General features: G+C 41.0%; 1 protein-coding gene across 2 annotated transcripts in view; it reads right to left on the bottom strand.

Annotated features, from left to right (window-relative positions):
• The window catches only part of zmat4a (zinc finger, matrin-type 4a), a 140,676-nt gene extending 116,020 nt beyond the window's left edge, over nt 1–24,656 (bottom strand). The window contains exons 1-2 of one of the 2 annotated variants that reach the window (XM_029716573.1): nt 24,527–24,656; nt 1,380–1,481 (exon numbers count right to left, since the gene is read on the bottom strand). In XM_029716573.1, coding sequence (XP_029572433.1) covers nt 1,380–1,481; nt 24,527–24,613 — 189 coding nt within the window. In that variant the 5' untranslated portion in view covers nt 24,614–24,656. The remainder of the gene's footprint in view (nt 1–1,379; nt 1,482–24,526) is intronic. The other variant, XM_029716574.1, reaches the window with a different exon arrangement.
• Between the last annotated feature and the right edge of the window lie 2,300 nt (nt 24,657–26,956).

Below are 26,956 nucleotides of genomic sequence, written 5' to 3'. Positions count from 1 at the left end.
TTTGCTTTGTAGCACCTACAGACGAAACATTATGGAGTCATGAAAGAGGCCTGAGTGAGGCCAAAATGTCACAAACATTCCAACTTCAATTACTCAGAAATTATGCTTTAAGATACAAATGTCAAATATATGTCAACAATCCTTCCTCCAAAGGACCCTTCTATGGATTACATCTAGTAAAAATCCCCCAAATCGCAGTCTTTTTTTGTTCCAGTTTCATGAGGAATAACTCAGATAGCACATTTCATAGCTATCAGAAATAGCAGTATCGAGTGTAACGTTTCATCAGAGCGATCAGGAATAGTTGCAACGGTAGCAAACTCAGTGACCAACGGTCCGTTGTGGGCAGGGCAAGCACTCGGATAAATACTTAAACCGCATGAAGGAAGTGTTATATGAGTCCATTCAGCTCCTATTATTCCTGATGTCCATACCATGGGCCCTGCAGTCAGACGCTGTGTTCTGGCCATCTGACTCTGTGTGACAGTGAGTGAAAGGCAGCATCTGGAGTACAGAAGAGACCAGTTACCTCCCTTTAGCCAGCCGCTGTGCTTGGACTAGAATGAAACAAGTGCCGGAACACATTTTCATTTGAAATAATCTGAGCCCTTCTACTGTACAAGCATTTTGCTACACCCGCAATAACATCTGCTAAATATGTGTATGTGCCGTATAACATTTGATTCGATTTGTATAAGAGGTGAAGGTAGTCAAGCAGAAGTGAGCACTGGCCAAACTCAAGCACTGCTGAAACACACGGATAGAGAACCTCTTCTGCAATCTCTGGTTGTCGACAGACCTGGTGGTCATGGAGGGCGATGGGGCCTGGCAGTGTTTGCTGTTCGTCAGCACTTTAACTAAATAATTAAGAATAATTGGGTGAATCCAGGTGAGTCGTGCTTATTGACATTTTAAAACTGCAGCCCTCTGCCGTTTGCGATTGCTGCTGCTGCTGAGCGGTGCTGACTGACACAGAACAAACAGTATGACCTAAGCCTTGGTTAATAATGGTTGGATTGTCTGGTAAACGGATGAGGGATGTGCTGGTGGTTGGTTTAGCCATAGCACTGCCACCCTCAGACCATCTATGGCCCCTGGAGACTGGGGTTCGATCCCTGACTAAACCTCTGTCTCCCTTGCTCATCTTGACAAGACAGACTAATACGAACGTTGGCCGTGCACAGCGGGCGGACGTCCTATTGCCTCTCACCACAGAACATCCGACTATCATTCTACATGATGAATGAATCACCACAGTTTGTTGACACCCAGCAGGTGATCTACTGCGTACAACCGATGTTCATTGTGGTGTGTCTGGTCTCTAACTCTGCATGGTAGGGGTTGAGAAGTATTCGTGTAGAATAATAAGTATTCCTCACCTCATAGTGGGCAACCCTCTGGGACTCGGAGATGAGCTGAGCGCTGCACACTTTACAGTAGGTGTCTGTGAAAAGCCCTTGGTCCACTTCTGTAGACTTCATCTAGTGGGAGTGAGGACAAACAACAGCATGAAACATAACACTGGGTTGGAGGCATTTCAAATGAGGAACTCCGTGTAAGATGATATACATGTGAAATTGCAGGATATAATATGCCTGAATGCTTCAAGTGCAATGAAGGGACATAATGGAGCAACTAAATGAAAATGTAATTTCATACTTTGATAGCTGTTTAATCAATATTTCATTATATCAAGCACTGTGATGGCAGTAACAAATGCAGAGTAGGTTTTTTCTTCCATCCAGCAGGAAGTCATAACTGAATTTTATGTTGAATCAATAAACCCATTTTCAGGTAGCAGTTCGAAACCACGTCAAGGAAATAGTAAATAAATCAACACGACTGAGAGCCCTGATAGTATTTATCTTGGAAATTCGCAAGGGATAATCAACGAGGGACTATGTGTTCTCTGGAAAATAATGCACAACGTGGAAGGTGTGTTGCACGACATGTTAGCAAAGTGGAACTCATCTTCCACGGAGTTGCATTTTTTTCCAGACAACTCATAGAGCCCTAAATTGATTATCCCTTTTATACCAGGGCTATTAATTAACATATTTGCCAGTAGAAATGTGACAACATCCACTGAAGTTTACTAACTAGCTAGATCGCTACAATTGCCTTGGTAACCAAACCATCATCCTAGCTTGCTATTATGAAAATCGAATTCAACAATGCCAATAATGTTTTCAATTCAACATTTGCTTTCAAAAGCAGCTCAAAAATAGAACATGTAAGAATTAACTTCATAACCCCTGAATTATACCATGCAATTATACTGTGCGTTATAGGGAAATAATGCACGCTCTTGAATGCCCTTCAAGCCAATCAGAAACGATTATTCATCAATGGTGTGGTATAATTAAGCAATAAGGCACGAGGGGGTGAGGTATATGGCCAATATACCACAGCTAAGGGCTATTCTTAGGAACCGTGGTATATTGGCCATAAACCACAAACCCCCTAGGTACCTTATTGCTATTATAAACTGGTTACCCACGCAATTAGAGCAGTAAAAATAAATGTTTTGTCATACCCGTGGTATATGGTCTGATATACCCTAGCTTTCAGCCAATCTGCATTCAGGGCTCAAACCACCAAGTTTATAAATATAAATAAATGATTGAACTTCAACTGGCGGAGATTGGAAGGGGGCGGCAAGATGCTCTTTGAGGGGTCGGACTGCACCCTTTCTGCTCTTGATCTCTCCCTCTCGTCTCTCTACTTCTGCTCTGCTCTCTCTATTATTAATTCAGCCATGCTTTCATTAGAGAGCCCACATTGCAGATTTGGGAACACTCATGCTCAGCTCATCCTTATTGACTTTGTGGAGTCTTCATTAGGCACGACATGACAGAAGAGCAGAGAGGTCAAGGAGGTATAAACTATGGTAACCCTTTTGGGCCCCTAATATCTCTCCCGATAAAGTGTAAGGACAAAGACAAATAGGGAAGAAAAATGGAACTGATTATAATACCCGGATACTTGAACTTCAATCATTGAACGATACAAGTGAAACGTTTCTCTAAAACAATCAATAATTGAACTGATTGCATAAGATACATTTGTCATAGAAAATTGAAGTGAAGAATCTGCAGTGTGATTTTACGGCCAGGTTATGTGACCTGAGTGTGATCTGTAATGAGTAATAATCATGTGGCTCACCATCTTTAATTGGCTCTGTTTCCAGAAAATTGACCAAGTCTCCCTCAGAAATTCTACTCTTCCCAGAGGCAATTCTAATGACTTGAGTAGTGATCAGCAGGAGAGACCAGGGCTGCGTCCCAAATGCGTCCAAAACGGCACCCCAGAGTCAAAAGTAGTCCACTATATAGGGGAGAGGGTACCATTTTATTTGATTTGTGATGCAAAAGCTCTAATCTTTTAAACTCTTAGCACCCCATACAGTATGTATGCCTACATACTATACTTTAAGGACAACATTTAAAGGGAAATATCACCACATACCTAAATAATCTGAGCTCAATCAAAAATGGAAAAATATCCCTTATGTCTGTAATGTCTTTATACAAAGGTTTAGGCATATCCAGTTATTTGTCTGATGTATGGTTATCCCAAATTGATGCATGCATACCTTATTGCCATCTCCAAATCACTAGCCTAAATTAAACAAAAAGCCTGACATAACACCTGTTTAGGAAAAGCAGTTGTGTACATGTTGACCTACAGGAAATAGCAGGTATACGGTCTGGCGATAAACTTTTCTGATTTAGGGCGGCCTATATATTTCTCTCCTTTTTCTATTTCTATCCATCATTATGTGTAAATAAATCATGAGCCCGGGGATGGAGCCAGTTGCTCCGGATTATTTATTTGTGTAGCCTGGAGTAACAGATACAGCAAATTAATCAAATAAACAATAAGAAAGGTGAGGAGGAGTGAGGAATGTGTTAGAGGACAAAGGCAATAAGTAATCTCCGTAAACTCCTCGATACAGTGGTGTAGGATACACCACCGCAGCCCTCAACATTTTTTTTTAAATGATAGGAAATTAGCTTTAAAACTGCATAATGTTCTCTCAGCCTCATGGTAAAATGTGTAAAATAGCAGGAAATTAGATTTAAAACTGAAAATATTCTCCCTCAGCCTCATGGCAAAATGTGTAGAATAGCATGAGATTAGCTATAAACCTACATATTTTTCTCTCTTCATGGCAAAATGTGTAGAATTGCAAGAAGTGAGCTGTTTTCCTAAATATAATTGTTTTCCTAACTGCACTACGCCTTTGCCTCGATACAGATTTTAGGATTCACATAATTCAATTAAAATTGCTTTGTCTGGTTGTCACCAGTGTGGTAAAGTGTGGAGTTGGGCACTTGCCAGCAGGCATGTTTCAGAGCTGAAGGACAGGGGTGTATTGATTATGCTGATTCTGTTGGAAAGCTTTTATTCTGTTGCAAAACGTTTTGCATCAGAAACCGTTTACTCCAAACGGAAAACGGTTTGTAATGAAAACAAGAGGTTTTATTAGACAAATTCAGGTAGGTTCCTTCCGTTTGGATCTTGAACGGTAAATGGTTTTTATTGCAAGACGTAATGAATACACCCCTCGTGGAGGAGGCAGGGTTGCAGGCAAAACAGGATATACAAATAACATCTTCAGGTAGTAACTTTAAAAGAAAAGGCCTAGCTCATTCATCAGAACATAAATCAATGTCACGCCGATAGGTTACTTAGCATCACTTCAGATACTTATGAAACAACACCAATTAAGCGAGTGTTTGCACCATACCAAATAAAAGTTCAGTACAAGCTGTTCAAAGTTAAAGTTCTCTTTAGTGCAGTGGATTGGCTGGCCAAACAGCTCACACACAGCCAGCGTTTGTGTCCTCACATGGTTATGGTGCCCACAGGAGTTGTTCTTCTTTGTTGGGCTTTAACGACAATTGGCATCCAATATTAATAGTGCACTACAGACACCAAATGTTTTACTTCTTCTCTCACAGGTTGGATTGCAAGACGCACCCCAGATAAACAAAGATATATGAAAGAAACAAAAAGCAAAAACCACCCCCAAACAACATACAGTATAATACAATACCCACCCCATCCCACTAACAATGTACATTTTCTGTGACCTGCGTTCTAATTGAGTCGCACAATTCATGCCCATCGCGATGAAGGCCAGGAAACTGGGTTTTTCAATGCACAGTTGCTGTGGTCCACAAGTTAAAATGGGAACAATCCCAGGGTTTATGTAACAGTCTGTTCTAATCTTGGTAACCCTCTGAATTATTTCATTTGAATTATCCCATTAAATCATAGTACAGGATGAACTTGTTCCAGACTGCCTTTTCACCTTTTGGCATTTTGTGTTGCTTGTTCTTGAAAATAATGTGACCTTGGCTCTGAGTTGCAGCTAGCGGCAGGCGGCACAGTGCCTGTAAGCTGTTGCATCAGCAGGGGAAGGAGGCTGGCATTCAGAGCTCCAGTGTGGAATAGGAGAGGAGCGGAGGGCTAAAGCACCCAACTGACGGGAACGAGGAAAAAACCTGTCAGATCCCAGAGTGTCTGACTGCCGCAGAACTAACCAATCCCCCTCCCCCCTGTCTGGTAATCGGCTGAGAGCAGCACCATTTTGCTGGACCAAGTAGACAGTGAGTGCAAATTCCACAGGACAAACACCATAAATGATAGGTTTTAAGAGGCTATCGGCTCTCCTCAGCCCCTCTCCTCTGCCTGTCTCAGCTCTCTGCATGTCTCAGCTTAGCAAAGCAGATAATGTAGAGATGCATTATTAATCATTCTGCTTGCATCCCAAATGGCATCCTACTCCCAATATAGTGCACTATATAGAGCCCTACGCTCTGGTAAAATGTAGTGCACTATGTAGGAAATAGGATGCCTCTATCAACACTGTTTGGAAAGCAAAAGCATCAGTGGGCAGCAAGGTCTGAGGAGCATCTTGTCTTAGTCCCCTCCTCGACAGCATTGTTGGCCAGATACCAGTGGGCGTCTGGGCACCGACATTGTCTTTGTCCATCAGCATTAGCGTCATTTAATGCCAGAGCTACAAGCCTCTCTCCCTCTCTGACCCTGGAATGTCTAAAAGAAAACACCATTGCCTGTGTCCCTAATGGAACCCTATTCCCAATATAGTGCACTACTTTGGTCAAAAGTATACTAAATAGGGTATGGGGTGCCATTTGAGCCAGTAATTTTGTGTGAAACAGAACAAGGCTCCTAGGAGCTATGCACACACAGCACACCACTGCTCAGTGCACGCAATTAGCATGTTCCAGTTCTCCCTCCTTGACAATCAATTCATTACGTCAATGGATTTTGCTGTCGGACACAGAGCTATAATTACAGTGGGTTGAATATTATAAATGAGATGCCGAAAAATATTCATTTTAAATCGATAAGAGAGGATGCAAAGACATCTCGCTCTCTGAGAAATTGTAGGTCTCTTTTGTACGCACTGCTCAGTATCTCATCACAGCAGCTGCCATTGTCTGCATCATTAGAGTTACCACTCAGTACTACACCAGGTTATTTCAGGGCATATTGGCAATTTTGACTAAAAACAATGTAGGAACTGAGGTGTGAGAATAAACACTGTGCTGCATTTGAGCTAAATAGGTCTGGATTGCCTTATGCTGACAATCAAATTAGCAGGAGTGTCGCCTGCCTCTCATACCCTGCTTCTCTCTCCACACTGTTTACTCCCATGCTCTGACTGACCGGGAACTGTCAGCGGCAAATCAGTCGGAGCAGGGCCTGTGTAGCTGGAGAGAGAGAAAGAGAGACAGAAAGAAAAAGAGAGTGAGAGAAACAAGGAGAGAGAGAAACAGAGAGAGAAACAGAGAGAGAGAGAGAGAGAGAGAGAGAGAATAGAGAGAAAGACAGAGACAGAAACATCTGGATAAAGAGAGAGGGTTAGTGCAGAGATTACAGAGGGCAGTGTGGCAGAAGCGACTGGCAGATGTTGGGGTTATAAAAGGTGGGCTGTAATTCGTAATGGAAGGTGTTAAGCTGTAAAGCTGGACAAGAGTCCAAGCGGACATCGACATGTGCTGCCGATTCACATTTGGCTGTCGTCAAGGTGCCCCTTCTGGCTGAGAAAAGGTTTGACACTGCAGTCTGATTCATTCAGCAGCTACAGGGGCCAGGACCACACAGAGAGATAAGAAGAGACGACTAGACTGTCCTGGGCTAGGCAATCTCTCTCTTTTTTCTCTCACTCTCTCTGTCTCCCCTCTCTTGCTCTCTCTCTATATATCCATCTATCTACATTATTCTCAAAGAGGGGAAAGATACATCTACACATAGAGAAAAAATTTCACAAGGAATACTATGCTTGGAATAATAGAAAAACATATTTTTTTTTTTTTTTTTTATATAATTATTTAACCTTTATTTAACCAGGTAGGCTAGTTGAGAACAAGTTCTCATTTGCAACTGCGACCTGGCCAAGATAAAACACAGCAATTCGACACATACAACAACACAGAGTTACACATGGAATAAACAAAACATACAGTCAATAATACAGTAGAACGAAAGAAAACAAAAAGTCTATATACAGTGAGTGCAAATGAGGTAAGTTAAGGCAATAAATAGGCCATGGTGGCGAAGTAATTACAATATAGCAATTAAACACTGGAATGGTAGATGTGCAGAAGATGAATGTGCAAGTAGAGATACTGGGGTGCAAAGGAGCAAGATAAATAAATAAATACAGTATGGGGATGAGGTAGGTAGATAGATAGGCTGTTTACAGATGGGCTATGTACAGGTGCAGTGATCTGTGAGCTGCTCTGACAGCTGGTGCTTAAAGATAGTGAGGGAGATATGAGTCTCCAGCTTCAGAGATTTTTGCAGTTCGTTCCTGTCATTGGCAGCAGAGAACTGGAAGGAAAGACGACCAAAGGAGGAATTGGCTTTGGGGGTGACCAGTGAGATATACCTGCTGGAGCGTGTGCTACGAGTGGGTGCTGCTATGGTGACCAGTGAGCTGAGATAAGGCGGGGCTTTACCTAGCAGAGACTTGTAGATAACCTGTAGCCAGTGAGTTTGGCAACGAGTATGAAGCGAGGGCCAACCAACGAGAGCGTACAGGTCGCAATGGTGGGTAGTGTATGGGGCTTTGGTGACAAAACGGATGGCACTGTGATAGACTGCATCCAGTTTGTTGAGTAGAGTGTTGGAGGCTATTTTATAGATGACATCACCGAAGTCGAGGATCGGTAGGATGGTCAGTTTTACGAGGGTATGTTTGGCAGCATGAGTGAAGGATGCTTTGTTGCGATATAGGAAGCCGATTCTAGATTTAATTTTGGATTGGAGATGCTTAATGTGAGCCTGGAAGGAGAGTTTACAGTCTAACCAGACACCCAGGTATTTGTAGTTGTCCACGTATTCTAAGTCAGAGCCGTCCAGAGTAGTGATGCTGGACGGGCGAGCAGGTGATCGGCAGTGATCGATTGAATAGCATGCATTTAGATGAAGCTGAAAGCCGGGAAAATGTGTATACAACAACTAGAGAGTGGAAATAGTTTAGGAAGACAGAAAGGAACTTTTGTTTACTGAATGATTGATTGAAAATTGTGAGTCAACAATTCAATGTAAATCATTCTCAAGGTGTACAGCCCTCTGCTCTAACTTGGTCATTTATGGATTTAGGAGAGAGTGGTACCAATATAATTCAGGGGGAAAAGGTTGGGAATTTGGTCAAATAATGTAACATAATATAATAATTTATATTATATGTGGCTGGGGAAAGCCATTGTTTGGAGAGTAAGACACGCCCCACAACCAACATTTTTAGGCTGCAGCAAGTTAGGCTGCAGTGCCACAGCCAGCACCTAAAGCCACTCAGCCTCGTTAGGCTGCAACACACATGGGGCATGTAAGGTGCTGTTTCAGGCTGTATCTAGACTTGACAGTTCATGCATCTTTTGCATTCTGATGATGGAATTCCTAACACTTCATGCGACTACACCTACATTTAAATGTGTCTACCGTGTCCACATTGTGTCCGGATTATTCAAATGCAAATATGCATTCCGCAAACGGTGGAACAGGCTAAATCTGATAATAGCACAACAACAACTTGATGGCAGTAGCGAACTACTAGAGCTAACCTCTGTAGCTAGCCAGAAATCTAGCTAGCAAAGCTAAAGGGATTGCATACAGGTTAGCATATTTTCTCCAAAGTAAAAAAAAAAAGAAGGCGCCTCTGGCTCCCAAAGTACACGTTTTCTGGAGACTTGAAGGCAGAATGCTGATGACATCGTATGCGCTTTCGGTAGCCTGATTGCCTCCAGACTGAGGAGAAAGCTGCACACAATGCGACTTTTGTGCGTCTAGACCTATATTTTTCGATGCAATCGTCGTATTTAGATAGCGGAAGTCGCATGTAAGTGTCAAATGTAGACAGAGCCTCAGTTCAGCAAAGGAGAAGCTCCTGGCTGGACGCCGGAGGCTGAGCTTGCAGGGCATTTGGTGGAAGCCCACGGACATTGACTTATGTTGGCAGAAAAATCACAATCTATTTAATCTTCGAAGATAAATTCCAGCCTAAATGAAGTTTGTCCCCTGTGTGTGGGAGTGTTTTGATGGACAGTTTATCTTCCTTTTTGTGAACCCTTTTATTTAGATAAATATGCATTGAACCTTTGTCATTGTTTCTCATCATTGCCATCCTACCAGCCACGCCTAGTGAGTCATTACATATGTAACACTTGAATTAAACTTCAGTTGTTGACTGACCATCCATACACTTCTAACATCTTTTGAAATGGTTACATTAGCATTAACAGTTTAATTTCAAGAGCTCAAAAAGCAAACTTGCCCATTTCCAAAGGTCACTGAATAAAATGAATGTTGGACTGGCTTAGCCAGCAGCATCATCTGAAATCCACAATCATTGAGGGTTAAGCTTTTAAGCCTTGAATACAGGATTGTTTCAAAATTGCTGAACTTGAAAGACTAATGGAATCTCTCTTGCTAAGCAATTGAGGAGAAAATACAAATTTGCAGTCACACAACTGTCCCATAAATCAATCCCATCCATTTGAAGAAGCTCATCCAACAACACAGAAGGGAAAAAAAAAAAAAAAAAAAAACGTTTCAGAGGAGGAATTTCAAATATTCAGCTGCTAATTACCTAGTTCAGAGCTGTGTATTGTAGGATAGGCAGGCTCTACACAGGCAGGCTGACCATGCTGAGGTCTCTAGTCTAGATCAGAGTTCCAGAGTGTGTCCCAAATGGCACCTTATCCTCCTATTTAGTGCACTATTTTTGACCAGAGCCCATAAATCTCTGGTCAAAAGTAGTGCACTATAAACAGGGAATTGGGTGCCATTTGGGACAAAGCATCAAAGTGTCCCCTGCACAGTGCACTCTCTCTCCAGACCAGCGTTGCGTCCCAGCTGAGCTCATTACCATCGGCTGTGTCTAGTGATTCTATTTCTATGGTCTAGGCAGCAGCCATTTGATGGCAGTAGATCAGAGCAACACTGAGAGCAGAATCCGGGTTGAGAGGAAAGGGACTGATGAGGAAGAGACTGGACTGGAGCCTCTTACGCTAATCAGAGGCACTACTAGGCTGTGTACTCTGGTACAAACAACTCCAAAGCTAAAAACTTTTGTGGAGAAAACATACTTTTAAATAGTGTGATAAAACCAGTGTGGTTCATTCAATGACAAACGGCAGAAAAAAGCTCACTCTTGAGAAATATATGATGGCAGGACTGCAAATTGCCATACTGCACACATATTTGTTCTGAGGGAGATTTGGTTTAAGTGTTATACAAGATGATGTAGCTGTCTGAATTTGCGTAATGTGCCAGAGCTTTTTCCTAACGCACTTCAGTCATGTAGATGATAGGTTAAAACAGATGACATCATTTTCATCAAAAATCAATCCAATGTGTTTCACTTTTAAAAAGAAGAGCGAGCTACCACTTCAATCCAAATGAAAGAGAATATTATTGTATTTTAATGATTCCAGATCACGTCCATGGGAAAAACCCATCAGCAATAATACATAGGCCTATTTAACAGAATATTATAATCATGCTTTGTCTAGCAGGGTTGATTATAAATTATCAGCTGCTCATCCATTCCATATGCCATATTATAACTAATAAAACAGGCAATTAATTATAATAGCTAGCACTATACATGATGGAGGATGAACGAAAGAAGTGTTCTCAGTTGTGCAGGATAGAGTTACAGCTATTGTATTATGTCTGAATTGAGATAAATCCAAGAGAGGATTCAGACAGCAACAGGAATATGATGACATTCTTATGTACAGTAAGCATAGTCATTCTTCAGATAGAACAGTAAACAGATAGAACAGGCCTTTATTAAGTGGTGCTTATGCGTTTTCTGAACGTCACATGCTAATGTAAAAAGCTGTTTTTTGATATAAATATGAACTTGATTGAACAGACATGCATGTATTGTATAACACAATGTCCTAGGTGTGTCATCTGATGAAGATCATAAAAGGTTAGTGCTGCATTTAGCTGTGGTTTGGGTTTATGTGACATGATATGCTAGCTTGAAAAATGGGTGTCTGATTATTTCTGGCTGGGCACTCTGCTGACATAATCTAATGTTTTGCTTTCGTTGTAAAGCCTTTTTGAAATCGGAGAGTGTGGTTAGATTAACGAGATTCTTGTCTTTAAATAGCTGTAAAATAGTCATATGTTTGAGAAATTGAAGTAATAGTATTTCTAACGATTCAAAAATCGCGCCACTGGATATCAGTGGCTGTTACGTAGGTGGGACGAGTTCGTCCCACATGCGCCAGAGAGGTTAACTAGTAAATAGTTGCCTACAGCAAACTGTGTTTAAATCATTTCTAAGCTGTTAACAATTTCTGCTAGTTAGTTTTCGCTACCATGTGGGTTTTTGCTCGCTTGAGCCTGCTAACTGAGGAGTGTTAATTCACCTGTTTCCATACATGTTTCATTTTAGAATATTTATCTTACACAGGAGTTGTTAAATCTAACTGCTTAACTTTTTATCTGTACATGGAATTTTACTGTTTTTTTTTTTACTCATTCTTTTCTAATCTTTACAGGAAAATGACACGGGCACTATCTGATGTGTGGAGACATTTCACTGCAGTTAATGTAGAAAGAAAAACAGTGTACATTTGCAAATACTGTGCCAAATTATATGTTAAGAATGCAACAAAGATGCAGAATCATCTGGCCAAGTGCATAAAGTCCCCTCAGCGCACACAAGCAACCTCTGACAAAAGTCCCTCAAAAGTCCCTCTACTTCTATAAGGTGAAAATGATGAATAAGATGCCTTATCGACAGCAACAGCTCATGGTCCTCCTGGAATCAGAAGTTTTTGTTGACTCAATGGAGGAACGTAGTCAAAGAAATGCTGATGAATGTCTTGCTTGAGCTGTGTATGCAACTGGTTCACCTCTGATGCTCACAGGCAATGTGTATTGGAAGAGATTTCTGAATGTTCTTCGCCCAGCATACACCCCTCCAACCAAACATGCTTTATCTAGTCATTTGCTGGATGCAGAGTTCAAGTGAAGGTCAAGCAAATCAGAGAAAGCCGACTGTATTGCAATCATCTCTGATGGGTGGTCGAATGTTCGTGGGCAAGGAATAATTAACTACATCATCTCCACCCCTCAACCAGTATTCTACAAGAGCACAGACACAAGGGACTCTACATTGCAGATGAGCTGAAGGCAGTCATCAATGACCTTGGACTACAGAAGGTATTTGCACTGGTGACATACAATGCTGTGAATATGAAGGCTGCTTGGTCTAAAGTGGAGGAGTCCTACCCTCACATCACACCCATGGGCTGTGCTGCTCATGCATTGAATCTGCTCCTCAAGGACACCGTGGCACTGAAAACAATGGATACACTCTACAAGAGCGCCAAGGAAATGGTTAGGTATGTGAAGGGTCATCAAGTTATAGCAGCAATCTACCTCACCAAGCAAAGTGAGAAGAATAAAAGTGCCACATTGAAGCTACTCAGCAACACCTGTTGGGGTGGTGTTGTCATCATGTTTGACAGTCTCCTGGAGGGGAAGGAGTCTCTCCGAGAAATGGCCATATCACAGTCTGCCGATATGGACAGCCCCATCAAGAGGATCCTCCTGGATGATGTATTTTGGGAGAGAGTGGTAAGCAGCCTGAAAGTCCTGAAACCTGTAGCAGTAGCCATTGCACAGATTGAGGGAGACAATGCCATCCTGTCTGATATTCAGACAGAAATCCATAATGCCCTGCCCACTTCACTGTTGCTCCAAGCAGAGGAAACTGCAGTTCTGAAATACATCAAAAAGTGTGAAGACTTCTGCCTGAAGCCCATACACACCGCAGAGTACATCTTGGACCCCAAGTATGTTGGCAAGAGCATCCTGTCTGGTGCAGAGATCAATAAGGCCTATGGCATCATCACTACCATGTCTCGCCATCTTGTCTGGATGAGGGCAAGGTTCTTGGTAGTCTGGCGAAGTACACAACAAAGCAAGGGCTTTGGGATGGAGATGCAATATAGCAGTCGTGCCAACATATCTCATCAGCCAACTGTTGGAAGGGACTTTGTGGATCTGAGGCTCTTTCCCTTGTTGCCTCCATCATCCGCCAAATCCCAACATCAGCCGCCTCAGAGCGCAACTGGTCCTTGTTTGGGAACACACACACCAAAGCACACAACAGGCTGACCAATACAAGGGTTGAAAAATTGGTGGCCATCTGGCCAAATTTGAGGCTTTTTGAGCCTGACAACGAGCCATCCTCAACCAGGTTGGAAAGTGACAGTGAAGATGAGGCCTCAGAGTCTGATGTTCAAGAGGTGGACATTGAGGAGGTCCAGGGAGAAGACATGGAAGCCTGAGAGGAAGACAACCAAAGCTTTTGTTTCTAGACTATCATTTTACAGATGTATGTTGAAAAAGTTTTTCGGAGATGCGATGGATGATTGGGGATCATTCAATATTCCCTTTCTTTTGTTGTTCAGTGAAATCATTTCATGTGAAGAGTCAACTCATTTAATTAAAGTTCAATTCGTAACTAAATCGTTTTTTTTTATTTCTATTGGAAGGATTTAATAATTTGCAATTATGTCTACTTATGATAAGGTAAAAGGTTTATGTTTCTGTCTCCATATGATATGGTAAATATATCCAATACAAAAAACATCTACATTTAAATGGTATTAATATTAATTTGCATATATTCCCATTAATTCCCACAGAAAGTTTCCACCTCTGAATATTCCCCAAAATGTGCAACCCTAGTTGCACGTCATATAAAGCGGGACCATTATCGTCCATAGTAAAAAAAAAACATGTTTTGCCATCAGTAGGCTAGGCATTTAAAATTAAATGTGGAGTGGAGCATATAGTTATGTGATGACATCACGTGCCCCGCATACCTTCAGAAGTATGCGGTAATCATCATGTATTCGAAAAACAGTTTCCATCATCATTTGTCGCAATAAAGAAACCTACAGTATATCTGCCGTTTACATTACACATGACGCAAAGATGTTTTCGCAACATTGCTTTGGTTGAATAAACCTTTGAGAATGAACAATTATGAAATGACTACTGAATGGAAAGTTAAGAAATACTTGCTAAACTTTAGTAATATCCCAACTATAAGACAGCATAACTACTGTGAAAAGACCAAACAAAATTATACTTTACTCTTTGTTTTCAGTCAGCAAATGCAAATCCAGATTTTTCACACAAATCATGGATCAGACATCAGTAATAAATTACGACTGCAGGAAATAACAGATATCAGGACTAGACAGGGCAATGAACCAAAAAATATATAAAAAAATTCCAGCCTTGCATCTCAATTCCATCAGGTACTCATTAACTTATCTTTCTGAATTCATTATTTATTTTGTTCCACCATATTCCATTAACAGGCCTCAACTCCACTTAAGGTATATACAGAATATACGCTGTATTCAGAATGCTAAAAGATGATGTATGTAAGCATCTCCCAACGTGACAATAAACGTGAAACCCCAAAACAGTGCCATACTGAATCATTGATGGTGTACAATGGCCACCCAACTTACTTTGCAAATTAAGAACAGTTGTCTTTTGCTAAATGTTGCTACGTATAATCAGCAGTGTAGCCCTCTGTTCAAGGGTCATGCATCTTGGATGCTCTCCAAACCCACAATTTAGATATCTGTCCAAAGACGTTTTAACTCTTACTACAAATAGAGAACAATAGCATCCTGAGGTAGCAGACTAAAGTAGAGTGGTTGTGATTGGAAAGAGAGAGAGAGAGAGAGAGAGAGAGACCAGACCGCATTGTCTTGGCAACACATACAATCTCACCTCAGCAACTGCATTAATTCCAGCCTGAATAAGAGACAATGTACATTCAGTAGTAGAGCTCCTGGACTAAGGCCATAGTACAAGAAAATGCCTCTGATACAGGGAGGGAACCACATGCGATCTAAGAGAGAAGTGAGAGGTGAGCACATATTGGGGTGGTAGGAAGGAATTAATGATCAAATAGCTAACATTGAGTCAGTTTCAAAAACTGCATGTAACAGCAAACAATGCAAGGAGGCTGATTACACGTGTACTATGATTTCATTAGCCACTCTGGCGCTATTTATCTATTTATAAATGATCTACTTCGTCTGGATTATATAAACAAGCACATCCTTCTCAGGTACTTAAATCGTTTGAGTTCAGTAAACAGTGCTCAACTCTCCATCCCAAGAGCTTACTGGAGGTCAGATAGAGTGCATTGTGAGCACATCTACACTAAGTATACCAAACACTAGGAACACCTGCTCTTTCCATGACATAGACTGACCAGGTGAAAGCTATGATCCCTTATTGATGTCACTTGTTAAATCCACTTCAATCCGTGTAGATGAAGGGGGTGAGACAGGTTAAAGAAGGATTTGTAAGCCTTGAGAGAATTGAGACATGGATTGTGTGCCATTCAGAGGGAGAATGGGCAAGACAAAATATTTAAGTGTCAGGGTATGAACGGGGTATGGTAGTAGGTGCCAGGGGCATTGGTTTGTGTCAACAACTGCAAAGCGGCTGGGTTTTTCATGTTCAACAGTTTCCCATGTGTATCAAGAATGGTCCACCTCCCAAAGGAGAACTGTGGGAAGCATCGGAGTCAACACGGGCCGGCATCCCTGTGGGACACTTTCGATACCTTGTAGAATCCATACCCCAATGAATTGAGGCTGTTCTGACGGCAAAAGGGGGGTGCAACTCAATATTAGGAAGGTGTTCATAATGTTTTGTACACTCAGTGTATAATCAGTGTTAACATAAGAATACAATAATCTTACAAACCTGAATAACACAGACAAAGAGCTTAGTTCATGAACAATATTGTAACAATACCACAATGTTTTATTTATCTAATTAAAACATGGACACATTTACAAACTCTTCAAAATAAACTACACAAGGGGCCAGAGGTTCTCTTGATTTCCAGAAATAGGAAAATCTCTGGAATTTGATAACCTCACTTGCTGCAACCTCCCTCAGTAGATGATTCCCAGCTACAACTATGGTCAAAGAAATGACAATTGGCCAAGGAAATTGGCAGTTGAAATGAAAGCAGGGGAAATTGTCAGACAGTTTAAATGAAGCTGCTGCTGTATAGCCTCTACCCACCCGGGTTGACCTGTGAGGATCATAAGGCCATTTGTCCAGTACCACCATCAGCATTGTTATTAACCTCCTCAGCAGCAGACAGCAGCATTTGTCCAGCTGATGCTCCAGGCCAGGACCACTGAGTGGATTAGGCTGCGTCCTAAATGGCTGTCACGTCCTGACCATAGTAAGTTGTTATTTTCTATGGTAGAGTAGGTCAGGGTGTGACAGGGGGGTTTTCCTAGTTTAGTTTTTTTATGTTGTTATGTTCTAGTTTTGTATTTCTATGTTGGGTTGTTCTCGTATTGTATTTCTATGTTGGGCTGTGTTTGGGATGATCTCCAATTAGAGGCAGCTGGTCATCATTGTCTCTAATTGGAGGTCATATTTAAGTTGGTGTTTGTCCCACCTGGGTTTGTGGGAGATTATCTTTGAGTCAGTGTATGTTTCACCGCTGCGTAACGGTTTGTTGTTTTTGTCATTCAGTTCATTTATGTATTGCATAGTTTCACAGAGTACAACAAGTCCTCAGCATATGTGGGAACTATTTCAAGACTGTTGGAAAAGCATTCCAGGTGAAGCTGGTTGAGAGAATGCCAAGAGTGTGCAAAGCTGTCATCAAGGCAAAAGACTGCTACTTTGAAGAATCTCAAATATAAAATTTATTTTGATTTGTTTAACAGTTTTTTGGTTAATACATGATTCCATATGTGTTATTTCATAGTTTTTATGTCTTCACTATTATTCTACAATGTAGAATATAGTAATAATAAAGAAAAACCCTGGACTGGTACTGTATGTGATCATATACAAATGTAAGCAAGGTTTGAAATGATTATGTTTTAGTCTGGGCTTCTTGCGGTCAATTTGAGGTCTACAAATTATTTGTAAATATGTTCCGGCCCCCTGACCATCCGCGCAAGAAAAGGTTGGCCTGTGACTGAATCTAGTTCATGATCCCTGCCCTAAATAGTGCACTAGTTTTGACCAGAGCCTATGGGCCCTGGTCAAAACTAGTGCACTATGGCTGCATTTAGACAAGCAGCCCAATGCTGATATTTTTGGTCTTTTGACCAATCAGATCAGCTCTGAAAAATATATGATGTGAAAAGATCTGATGTGAATGGTCAACAGACCAATTAGTGGTAAAAGTATCAGAATTGGGCTGCCTGTTTAGCGCAGCCTATGTAGGGCATAGGGTGCCATGTGAACGCATACTTAGACATCTCTACCAGTTTTGAGTTGATCTCCCAAGAGAATGGACTAACCAGGCCACATTATATACTGAGGCAGCAGCACACTCAGATACTGGGCTTTAAATGGGGTATCTCAGGCTGCTGAGCATTGAATACAGGAATACATAGAATTCCAAAAACTCATACCCATTACTACCATTGCAGCAGTATTGTCAATCTACATCCAATATTCTAAAGTGTTTGCCTGAAGGACAAAGCAGACTGAGTTGACGAACGGTTAAAAACAGCGGGTGGCCGTTCTGTCGCCTCTGACCACAGAACATCCGCTGTAATTTTCTGTTAATTTCTCGATGATTCTACATGTTGAATTGCAGGACACCCAGCACGTAATACACAGCACAGGGCTGACGTTTGTTATGGTTTGTCTTTGTCTTTTATTTAGTTGTAACCCCAGAGAGCTATTTATCTCAATAGAAGACTCTGGTGTGGCCTGCCTACTGACAACAGAGCAGTTGAGCGAAAACGTTACAGTACAGTCTGGGCAGTGTGCCTACAGTAGACTACACCTCAGCACAATCATCAGACTGGTGTCGGGCCAGTGACAGAGACATTTAGGTCAAGTGTTTAGTCACTTAAGTGTGTGTGTGTGTGTGTGTGTGTGTGTGTGTGTGTGTGTGTGTGTGTGTGTGTGTGTGTGTGTGTGTGTGTGTGTGTGTGTGTGTGTGTGTGTGTGTGTGTGTGACCCGTTAAATTAGGACTCTGGTCTATTTAATCACTTATATTTTCTCCAGTTACTGTAGATTACTTTTAGATTACATTTAGATTACTTAGCCAGAAAGGGTAAATAGCCTGATGTAACAATGGTGTCCATTAACCTGTTGTAAAGGACCATGCATTGTCACGTCCTGACCAGTATAGAGTATATTTGGTTATTGTAGTTTGGTCAGGACGTGGCAGAGGGGAGTTGATGTATGTTTATGGGGTTTGTCACTGGTCTATGTCTGTGTTTCTATGTCTAGTTAATTGGGGTTGGACTCTCAATTGAAGGCAGGTGTGTTGAGTTGCCTTTGATTGGGAGTCCTATATAGTGGGGTGTGTTTGTCTTTGTGTTTCGTGGGTAGTTGTTTTTTGCACTGCTAGTTATAGCCTGCGAAACTGTCTCCTGTCGTGTTGTCTGCATTTGTTGTTTTTTTCGTGATCAACGTGTTTAATAAACATGCTGTTGAACACACAACCTGCTGCGTATTGGTCCACGTTCTCCCACAGTGATTTCGCGATATCGTCAGAAGACGAGGATCGTGACATGCATACAGGGGTGTGTGCTTGGGTTCCAGAACTCTGATGCTTTTATAGATGTCAAAGTAAATCAAGCCTAAATGGATGTCTTCCTAAAAAAAGCTTGCCTGCTCTCAGCCTGATCCACAAAGGAGCATCTATTATGATTAGGCATACAACAACCCAATCTGATCCATATAATGAGCAAGATTTGAAATACTCTCTCGTGCCAGTAACAGCTCATCAATGTGGACAAAGGGATGCCGTTTTTAATTTACATTTGGAGTGAAATTTCTGAGTATGCAGCTGTAACACCGGGATAGATTATTTATCTCTGGGATCTTTAGCTAGGGGTACCTTCAACGGGCAAAGGACAGGGTGATGTGGAGGTGTTGATATGGGATCTCTCTCTCTCTCCCTCTCCCTCTCTCTCTCTCTACAGTGCATTCGGAAAGTATTCAGACCCATTCCCTTTTTCTACATTTTGTTATGTTACAGCCTTATTCTAAAATGGATTAAATAAAAAAATCCTCTTCAATCTACACAGAATACCCCATAATGGTATACAACTTTTTAGAAATTAAAACAGAAATACCTTACTTACATAAGTATTCAGACCCTTTGCTATGAGACTTCAAATTGAGCTCAGGTGCATCCTGATTCCATTGATATTCCTTGAGATGTTTCTACAACTTGATTGGAGTTCACCTGTGGTAAATGAAATTGATTGGACATGATTTGGAAAGGCACACACCTGTCTATATAAGGTCCCACAGTTGACAGCGCATGTCAGAGTAAAAACCAAGCCAGGAGGTCGAAGGAATTGTCCGTAGAGCCACGAAAAAGGATTGTGTCACAGTGGCATCCATCATTCTTAAATGGGAGAAATTTGGAACCACCAAGACTCTTCCTAGAGCCGGCCGCTGGCCAAATGGAGCAATCAGGGAAGAAGGGCCTTGGTCAGGGAGGTGACCAAGAACCCAATGGTCACTTTGACAGAGCTCCAAAGTTCCTCTGTTGAGATGGGAGAACCGTTCAGAAGGACAACCATCTCTGCAGCACTCCACCAATCAGGACTTTATGGTAGAGTGGGCAGACGGAAGCCACTCCTCAGTAAAAGGCAAATGACAGCCTGCTTGGAGTTTGCCAAAAGGCACCTAAAGGACTGTCAGACCATGAGAAACAAGATTCTCTGGTCTGATGAAACCAAGATTGAACTCTTTGACCTGAATGCCAAGCGTCCTGTCTGCAGGAAACCTGGCACCATCCCTTTGGTGAAGCATGGTGGTGGCAAAATCATGCTGTGGGGATTTTTTTCAGCGGCAGGGACTAGGAGACTAGTCAGGATCGAGGGAAAGATGAACGGAGCAAAATACAGAGAGATCCTTGATGAAAACCTGCTCCAGAGCTCTCAGGACCTCAGACTGGGGCAAAGGTCCCCCTTCCAACAGGACAATGACGCGAAGCACACAGTCAAGACAATGCAGAAGTGGCTTCGGGACAAGTCTCTGAATGTCCTTGAGTGGCCCAGCCAGAGCCCGGACTTGAACCCAATCGAACATCTCTGGAGAGACCTAAAATAGCTGTTCAGCGACGCTCCCCATCCAATCTGACAGATCTTGAGAGGATCTGCAGAGAAGAATGGGAGAAACTCCACAAATACAGGTGTGCCAAGCTTGTAGCATCATACCCAAGAAGACTTGAGGCTGTAATCGCTGCCAAAGGTGCTTCAACAAAGTCCTGAGTAAAGGGTCTGAATACTTATGTAAATGTCATAATGTTTTTTTTATACATTTGCAAACATTTCTAAAAACTTGTTTTTGCTTTGTCGTTATGGGGTATTGTGTGTAGATTGATGAGGGAAAAAACGATTTAATCAATTTTAGAATAAGGCTGTAATGTAACAAAATGTGGAAAAAGTCAATGGGTCTAAATACTTTCCAAATGCACTGTGTAGGCTAATTATACTGTATTACTATATATACATACAGTATAATTAGCTTTCTGACAATATTACTTATTTTTTCAGATGCTACTGCAATCTAAGAGTACTTCAGGGAGTTTCACATGATACATTCATCATCTCCTTTTATTCAATCCCTTTTGACCAGCTCATGTGACACGTGGAAGTGCCAAGTGCAGTAACTACTCTAACTGTTAAGTAGATTTTCTTTTACATCTTTTTAACACCAGAGTGTGTATTTGACGGATCTTATTGAAGTTAATTGTTACATAAGGTGTTCATAAAAATCTTTAGGGTTTATTTTGGTCTCTCTGTGTACAGACTGCGACTGAAAGGAGGATTTTGAATAACCAACTAAACATTAGGGCAATTTTTACTTAACAAAAGCAAACATTTATTGATGACACTGAAGCGCAGCGCTTTAAAGCGCTTTATTTTATAACCCTAACAAATCACTGACGGTAGAGAGGGATCATAAGCTTTTTACCACAAACGATATGAAATTGAGAGTCTGAACAAATTTATCTGGGGTTGTTAAAGTGAGAGGTCCATCACTTGCAAAAAGTTGTGTGAAGTTGGAGAGCTTGCATGTGCATAGTATGTGTATAGTATGAGTATTAAGTAGGTCCTCACAGACATGTAAAACACCCCAAATACACTTCATATTCTGGAAGCCTCACATACAGACAACTTTTGAAAAAAACCTAGTCCATGTCACTGACAGCAGGCATGCTGCGACAAACAGCACTGTTTTAAGATAATGAAAAACAAAGGCTCACTGTACCAAACCACAAGGCTCTGATGGAGCCACCTTGTGGTTTAGTACAGTGAGCCTCTCCTCAGAGAGTGATAGTAGCAACATTTTACAACTCTGGCAACCGACTGATCAACTTTTGAATCAAGCAGACTGGAGAAAGAACGATTTTTATTGAACAACAGCAGTGATGGGAATTGTCAGGCAAGATGATTACAACTCCAGATACTCCGTAACAAGTAAATTGACAAGTGGAGGATTTTAACTGTAAATGATGTTAAAGGATGCGTCAAAAATGACACCCTATTCAATATGGTCCACTAATTTTGAACTGGCCCATTTTCATGAATTTGCACTTGTCCAGCTTACTGGCTTGTAAATATCCTTTGCTATTATGATGTTATTTTAAATACATCATTAGGATGTTAAAGTTGTCTGAGTCTGAATATGAGGGAAAAGGGTGCCATTTGGTCGTAATCCATAGCCTGCAGAGGAAATGGAGGAAACACCCATCCCACTGGGCACAGATGTCAGTTCATCATCTAGTTTGGATTTACATTTGGTTGTTATCAACTAATGTGAAAATAACGTCACGCTGACCCTGTAATTGGATTTGGGTTCAAAGTTGGGTGAAAGAATACGAAATTCACTTCTGTTGACAACATTTTTTTTAAATCCAATCAGTTTTCCACGTTTATTCAACGTCATCACATTTAATTTTCTTGTTGAAATTATGAGGAAACAACGTTAATTCAACCAGTTTTTGCCCAGTGAGATAGATTAATTGAGGTTTGAATCACACATTGACTATTGAGGGTGCCATAAACGGTGGGCTGGAGCAACGCATGATGTTTTAAATGCTTGAGATGTCTTCTGTATAGTTAAATGATTGTAAGGCTGATGGGGGTGCCATGATTTGTTATGGATTTTAGGGTTTGCCCAGGACCCCAATAATTCGAATCTTGGACAATAATAAAGACCACTATAATATCAGAATTGTTGAGAGAGGATGCTAGGACGTAATGGGGGCTGTTGCATGCCGCTCAATTAAAGTTTAGAAACTGCACTGCAAAAAGAGACACACATTTGCTATAATGATCTACCCAAAGCTACTGTATCAGTCTCAATGTTATGGTCTTTGTATCTCCGATCCTTTTAGAAACCCAAATAAAAGATCGACTTTGATACACAAATTGAAAACCTGAGAGAGGCACAGCAGCAGAAGTAAAAAAACATGCAACAAAAGGAGAGGAAAGCTTTCTCTCAAACAAGACAAGTAAGTCACTGCATGCGCTCTGAGGGAAGTGGATAAAGCAAAGATAATATTAATGTAGTAAAGATAATCTAGACACCACCTGGTGAACACACTTCAAAGCCTTGCACTAATATGTCATATGCAACAATTCCAGATTAACAATTGATGTCTTGTCGTTGAACTTCTACAAATGAACACTTTAGGATTTCCGTAGCATATCTAATTAAAATGCTTTTTCAAAGCCCTTCCTATGGTTATTTTAATAAGACACCTGACTGGAGGGAAGTCAGGATTGTTCAGTAAAGGAAATACGTGTTTTTTAAAGAAAACTTGGCAAATCTTTGATGAAAACTATTAAATGGGACACTATAGCCAGTATAAGATGTTGAGGTGAATTTTACACGCCAAAGTCAGAGACAGAGAGTGCATTGCGCGCATCCAGCCATGCATGGTTGTCAATCAAATTGGACACATAGCTACGAGGTAAACACAGATAGCTAAGAGGTAAATTCCATTCCGGTTTTTGTGTGGTGTGGCTTTTTGAGAGTTTATGAGGATAATGTCATGTGAAAATGCATGACAAATGACTAAACTAATCCTCATTTGGTGTAGTCACAATCCAATGACTGGGTACAATAGAATACTCAAGATAGCCACACGCAAACTTCTCAAATACAATGCATTGTGCTGAACAGCGTGCAAATGTAAAACCAAAGAAACGCTAACAAAGGCCAACTAGATTGCCTATATTACAGTTGCCTATGACAGGTGAGTTCAACTCACTTTAACTGGATGAACTATTGGAATCCCATAAATGACATTCATGAAGGTTCGTCTTGACTAAATTATCATAAATATAATGTAGCAAAAAACAATCTACGTAAAAGGTCGGTATGAGTAAAATAGGCATGTATAGCAGAATAAATGAGATGAGGAATTATTTTTCCTCCAATGCCATCCCATCCCACTTTCTAAGCACATTGAGACGCAAAATTATCATCGCGAAAAGTCCGAACCATCGATTTAAATGTCGAAGTCAAATAGGTCTGCATCATATCACACCGAGTGTTTATGAAACCGTTGAATGAGATTCGCAATTTAAGCGCATCATTTAACCTCCGCATCAGGCTACCCGGTACTTCCAAACACGCTGTCATGAATTCATCATCAAATAGCCTAGATGGAGGAGAGGAAGACACTGTTTCTCGTTACGCTGGCTCATGTGCACATCGAAAATCTTCAGGCATTGTCAAAAAGGATGCTGATATTGCACGCAGCGCAGCGGGCATGCAAAACTGATCACGAAAGAGCTGAAAACATTAAATACAGTTCTAGTTTTATAGTCTCGTTCTCTGTCTATAGAGATTAAAAGCGATTTTAGTTTGGTAACCGATGTAAGTAAAATGGAAATCAAATCACACATAGGCTAAGTAGCCTAATGCATGTCTGAGATGTACCTGTAACTCCAAACTGTAACCCTCGTACAAGTGTGTCGGGAACACCGTCAATTGATGTTGCACTTGTAGGGAAACTGTGTAATCCATTGACCAGATCAGCGAAACGTGTGTACAAAGCAGAAGACGCTTCCACAGCTGTTCGCGGTACTATGCTGTAGTACAACCGTCGACTGTTCTCCGCCCCGCTTCTTCCTCATTGGTCGTTTTGCAGTAGTAGTCCAACCAGCAGGCTACTTGTGTAGAGCCAAGGCCGTGCTACCGAACGGGCAGGTAGTGCACGTGCCCCGGGGTCCCCTTTATAATAAGCATTGCATGCATCTATAATCACATTTGCGTAGTGGCATACAGTTGAGCAGACATGTTTTTAGGATTTCCACACATGGGGATTTTTTTGTTGTTGCAGGGTCTGGGAAAAAAATGGCCTTTTATAAACACATTTCATGTCATTTGCATGATAGAACACATTAGCAGAATATTATTTTATTCCACACAAATGGACAAATGCAGGCTACTACTGTGCAACTCACTATTCAGGTAGGATGCCATTTTTGAACTTTATTTATTTTTTCGTATTTACGGGTTTTGTTTCATTCTGTTGAGACATTTTCGTTGGATAAATTAAGTTTGATCTGTCTTTTTAATTGTGTGGTCCATTTTTAGCTTAAGATGGGTTATAAGTAGGCCTTTTGTAAAATAAATATCATTAACCTGTACTGTCATTTGTTGGGTACGGTAGGCACTAGCCTTTATTGGTAACTGCTCAATATAGCCTGTTCAAAGCTTTTGTGAAGGTTTAAACCAGTTCGCAAGTGTTTTGTTGCAATCTGTTGAACTATTTTCTTTGGCCAAATTAAGTTCCAACAGTAATGTGATTGCTACAATTTAATATCATGCTCATATTTTCACTATAAACAATGGCATGACTTACTGCTGTATATTACCCTAATAAAGTTTAGAAACTTTTGTGAACGTTTGGTGTTGTGTGGCTATTAACCTATTATACTGCAGGCCTATGATATGAAGGCAGTACGCACTTGCGCTCCAAATGACTCCGACAGTTGAATTTGAGGTGAGGAAGACTGTTTCAGGCCTACCAGTTACTACTTTAATCTAACAATATAATGATTATCTTTATAAAAAAATATATTTGGATCGAAAACTAATGAATTAGCCTCCTTCCGTATGCCTATATCTGTACAGCAAACGCGGTAGTCTATCTGACAATGATAAAGAAATGCATGTTGGTGTTGTCGATTGCCACAGTCATATCTCTATCTCTTTCACACTCTCTGGAGCTAGGCCAAAAGCTTCTCTTTTTTTATATGTATTTTTTTAATATTAATATCATACAGTGGATACCTAAGCCTATAGGCCTATGTATGCAATGCCCTGATGCATTTAGTGCTCAAATCTCTGACAGCTGAACTGTCAGGTGGAACATTTTAGTTTTAGGAAAGTAAAAACCATTCAAACAGTATGCTGTAAAGTTGTGCATGTGCTACACAAGGATTTTGTTTTTGTAATTTGTTAAAAGCTGTTTTTAAGGACTTATGTGGCTCATTCGGCGAATATCCGTCATTTATTGATGGCGCTGGCTGCGTGGGTGGACACCCTAATGTGTTACGCAGCTAATGCATATCAATGATTGGTACATATCTCAAATGTCCGCTAAATTAAAATCTTCCCAGTCACTTGTCCGGTGCCAAATTTTCCTGTCAGGGTGGGATGTCCTTCAATCTGGAAAAAGACAAGGGGGGGAGAAATTTACCTCACTGCTCACAACTACTTTTATTAATCTGCATAAATAAACATTATACTTACATTTTGCGAAGTTATTCCTTATTTTTCTGGAAACTTTACCCAAGCGGGGACTGCCATTAATTCTGATTTTTTTATGGGATAGCCTCCCCGGCAAAGGATACATGGGATTGGGACATGCCAATTTTGACATCCGGCCTAGACATTCTGCCAGCTCATGTCTTGTTAACCATCAATACTCGCTAAATTTACCTGCCAGCTGATCTCAATTGCAACCATTATTGGTCACCTCATTACTGCTCACTTAAGATATGTTTGCCCTCAGGTTGGTATTGTCATCGCATCAAGTTGGTCCTTTTTGAACAGACTAATGGCGATTTATCGATTTGACAACCATTCCGTAGAATCAAAATTAAATATTTCCTTGTTTACCAACGGCAAATCTAGTGTGAAAATGTAGCTATATGTGAGTGCTGCAGGCAGCGGCCCTAACTGCTAGACCCAACCAGTGTAACGGCTGTCGTCTGAAGAAGTGGACCAAGGTGCAGCGGAGTTAGTGTTCATTATTAGAATTTAATATCAACAACATGAACACTATACAAAACAAGAAAAGATTAAACCGACAGCAAACAGTCCTGTCTGGAACAAAATACTGACAGAAACAATTACCCA

Source organism: Salmo trutta, chromosome 27, assembly GCF_901001165.1.
Source record: "Salmo trutta chromosome 27, fSalTru1.1, whole genome shotgun sequence".
Taxonomy (NCBI): Eukaryota; Metazoa; Chordata; class Actinopteri; order Salmoniformes; family Salmonidae; genus Salmo; species Salmo trutta.
Note: the sequence above shows the minus strand (reverse complement) of the source record. Positions and strands in the feature narration are given on the sequence as shown.